At 38.1% G+C, this 3,978-nt stretch overlaps 1 protein-coding gene across 5 annotated transcripts in view; it reads right to left on the bottom strand.

The window, feature by feature from the left end:
* The window catches only part of LOC106871315 (uncharacterized), a 399,672-nt gene that overhangs the window by 378,065 nt on the left and 17,629 nt on the right, over positions 1 to 3,978 (bottom strand). For 2 of the 5 annotated variants that reach the window (XM_014917704.2, XM_014917702.2), the window contains exon 2: positions 1,773 to 3,687. The exons of the other annotated variants lie outside the window; for them this stretch is intronic. In XM_014917704.2, the coding sequence (XP_014773190.1) occupies positions 2,564 to 3,687 (1,124 nt within the window). In that variant the 3' untranslated portion in view covers positions 1,773 to 2,563. Of the gene's footprint in view, positions 1 to 1,772; positions 3,688 to 3,978 lie in introns of those variants that run through there. 5 annotated transcript variants of the gene reach the window in all.

Below are 3,978 nucleotides of genomic sequence, written 5' to 3'. Positions count from 1 at the left end.
ATATATCTATATGTATATACACACACACACACGCATATATATATATATATAGATAGATAGATTACATATACTTATATATATATAGAGAGAGTCAACTATAGAGTCAACCATGAGGCAGGAAAGTATACGAGTCCTTATATATTAATACTCTATATATAATACTCAATATTTCATATATTCAATAAGACATTCAATACTTCATTTCAATTTATCATTTATATTATATATCCCATATTCTATATTCCACATTAATTTTATAAGAATATAAATGAAACATAAAAAACAGACAGAGTTGGAACTCTTTTAAATAATATATTCCTCTTTTCACGATCTTACAAAACCCTTTTTTATATTTTTTAAATTTTTATTAATATATATATATATATATATATATATATATACAAACACACATGTATATATATATATAAGGAAAAATGCTAATTCTAAAATCTCTCTAAGAGATTAATGCAGTAGCTGCACTAGCAAGTAATATTCGTCGCCACTTCAACAGGGCTTTCCGTTTAAACGGACTCTACAGCAATTTTTTAATCACATCTTCTCCAGCTGGTTAACGATGCAGAGCTGCATTCGATGCGATCAAGGGAGCGAACCTCTATCACCTTCTAGCAATGGGACCAGCAGATCACACCGGGTTTCGGGTTACTTCTGCCACTCTTCAGTAGTGGACGCCTCGTCTGCCTCAGATGACAGTAGCTCGCCTCTGCTCGCAATATATATATTTCAAACGAACACACAGATTTTGCAACAAGCAATGATAGTTCTAAAATCTCTTTCGAAGATCAACGCAGTAGTTGTACTAACAAGTAATAGTCGAAGTCACTTCAACATGGCGATCTCTTTTTTTTTTTTATATGAAAAACGATTCTTATATGGAAAGCGATACGATAAATTTCGTCGAATGTCACGTAGCCAAACCGAAATTGGGGATGTTTTTACCACTGTTTTCTATGAAACCTATTTTTAAATCGTGAATTCTAAAACATGCAGTCGAAAATTATGCAGAAAATCCACACACACACGCACACACTCGCGTGCTTACAATCATGCTCACGCACTAACACACGCACACACATGTACAAACACACGTGGTTATGCACTTATATACACCAATTTAATGCACAGACACATTCTTTCATTTTTTTACTCCTCTCTTTTATTATAGAGTGCTCATGCTGGTGCACCGGGAGGAAATTCGTCGTTCACACTGACTCGAGTAACTAATTCTAGCCTGGTGCTAATTTTATCGATTTTATTTGTCGAAATGCTAATATATAGTTCATAGAATGACATAGTAGCATATGATTCAGACCAATATAAATAAAAACGCTCGAATATGCACAATATATATATATATATGTACAATATATTTATAAGTGTTTCAATAAACGAGATATTATTTCTGCATACTCAAGAGTTTCTATATGTATGATGTGTGCGCATGCATGTGTGTTTTGTATGTGTGTGTGTGTTTTGTGTGTGTGTGTGTGTATGTGTGTGTGCACCTGTGATTGACCACGTTTGTGTGCGCATGTGTGTGTACACTTATCGAAAAGTGAGAGAACAACAAGACAAATTTTCAATAACAGTAGAAATTTGGGTTTATTCAGCTGATGGCGTGCTTGGAGGATTTATCATGTTTCATTCCTCTTAGTATATACATACATACATACATACATACATACATATATATATACATATATATATATATATATATATATATATATATATATATATATATATATATATGCACGCATAGATAGATAAATAGATATACAGTTATAACAGGCTCCAGAAGTCCGTCCACCTGGTGGTATATTAGGTATATGATGAATTTGATGTTACTAAGACTAATCAAGGTACAAAATCAAATCTTCCTGTTGTTTGTTCAACCAAACTACTAGTTACTCCTTAAATTTCATTCTCGAAATGTAATATTATCCTGCACGAAATTCAGTCGTGATGCCACTAACAATTTAAATTATATTATAGTTTCTGTATCTATAGATTGATGACCTGCTATTATCGTCACATAATTTTGGTGAGTTATGATTCGTGGCTGCAGTAGCGCCTGGTTTGCAGGGACTGTGTAGGACTGGTTGACACTTGTCCGCATTGGAGTTTTGTCGGTGTCTGAAGTAAACGATTTTGTGGACGCCTGTTTGTGGTTGACTGAAGCGACAGAGTAGCATCTGATATATCACGAATGGTGACGACAAGTTACATTTGGTTTGTATTAAATTGCGCTAATTGTGGACCCTGATTTGTAGTAGACAGAGATGATTGATAGACACGTGCCTGTGTTAGTCTAAGATGAGAGGATTTAAAAATGTCATGTTTTGATCGACAAAATCATATTTCTTTGTCTCTGTCGAACTAAGACTGTCGGTGGTTGTTTGTCAATGGAAAACCTTAGTCTATAATATATTAGAACAAAGAATTCGGGACTGTACTGAAATGTGACTTGTGATGGATCGAGGTGACTGCAGAATGTATTGGATAGTGGTGAATAAAGACCAGTGTTGATGGTTTAAGGCGACAGGAATTAATAACGCCAGACAGGCTGGATAATTTTGGGCTCTGCTTTTTTTTGCCGAACTGCGACAACTGGTGGCTGCTGCTCCCTGGCTGATAGCGTGGTTCTTGGCCAACCGGGACCAAAAGTATCTTGTGTGGGATATTCTATGACAGCTGGTTGTTGGATTCTTGTAGGTTGATATGGAGGCTGGAATCTGACTTGTAGTGGTTTTAGAACACTTTGGCATTGTGGTCTGTGGTGGATGCAGGTAACTAGTGCAGCTTGGTGTGTGCTGCATCCAGGTGACCCACATAGAGTATCATGGCAGTCTGGCGTGTGGTACGTGCAAGGGAGTTCTGAATTCAGTTTCATGTGGCACTGATGTGAGAGCCATCTGGCTTGTAGCTGATCGTTAGTGGCAGAGTCTAGTGTTTGCTGATCTGCGGTACCTGGTTCAACCCGAGATAACTGTTGTTGTTCTTTACTGGCGGAGTCTGGTTGGCCTGAGGTATCTGATGTAGTTTGGTCCGTCTTGGGCTGTGATGGTTTGAGATGACTCTCAGAGTCTGTTGTGACTGGTGGAGTCGGAACTGATACAATTGATGGAGTCGGAGCTGGTACAATTGGTGGAGTCAGAACTGATACAGTTGATGGAATCGGAGCTGGTACAATTGGTGGAGTCAGAACTGATACAGTTGATGGAGTCGGAGCTGGTACAATTGGTGGAGTCGGAACTGATACAACTGTTGGAGTCGGAGCTGGTACAATTGGTGGAGTCGGAACTGATACAACTGATGGAGTCGGAGCTGGTACAATTGGTGGAGTCGGAGCTGGTACAATTGGTGAACTCTGGGAATTGTTGGATTGTTCAGATTTCATTTGATTCTGTGAGTTTTCTTTCTTTAGGTCTGAGGTGTCTGGTGGAGTCTTTACTAATACGGACTCAGATCCTTTTCTATCACTCAAGGACTCTGTTCTGCGTCGTTCTGGGTTAAGCTGTGAAGAAGTTTTCTCTCTGCCTGACTGTGCATCCTTGATATCAGTCGAGGCGCCGTTAGATTTGCGTCGTCTTCTGCGTCGTAGATTCTTTTTGGCCTCTGATTCATCGTTTGGTGCGACTGGGTCAGTTGGCGCTCGATTCTTTTTTCTGCCTGAAACATTCCAAGATTAACCCTCGTACTGAGAGCACTGCGCACGTAATATAAGATGCAACATACGATATATATATATATATATACAGTAAAACGCATAACACATATACACCGAAATATGATATACAGTATGCGTACTGGAATATACGATCTCCCTCCCTCCTACCTCCCTCTCTCTATATGTATATATATATATATATATATATATATATATATATACACATACACTCTGTCTGTCTGTCTGCCTGTCTGTCTGTTTGTTTGTCTGTCTGTCTGTCTGTCTGTCTGTCT

Source organism: Octopus bimaculoides, chromosome 11 (genome assembly GCF_001194135.2).
Source record: "Octopus bimaculoides isolate UCB-OBI-ISO-001 chromosome 11, ASM119413v2, whole genome shotgun sequence".
Lineage (NCBI taxonomy): Eukaryota > Metazoa > Mollusca > Cephalopoda > Octopoda > Octopodidae > Octopus > Octopus bimaculoides.
This window is presented reverse-complemented; position numbering and strand designations above follow the sequence as displayed.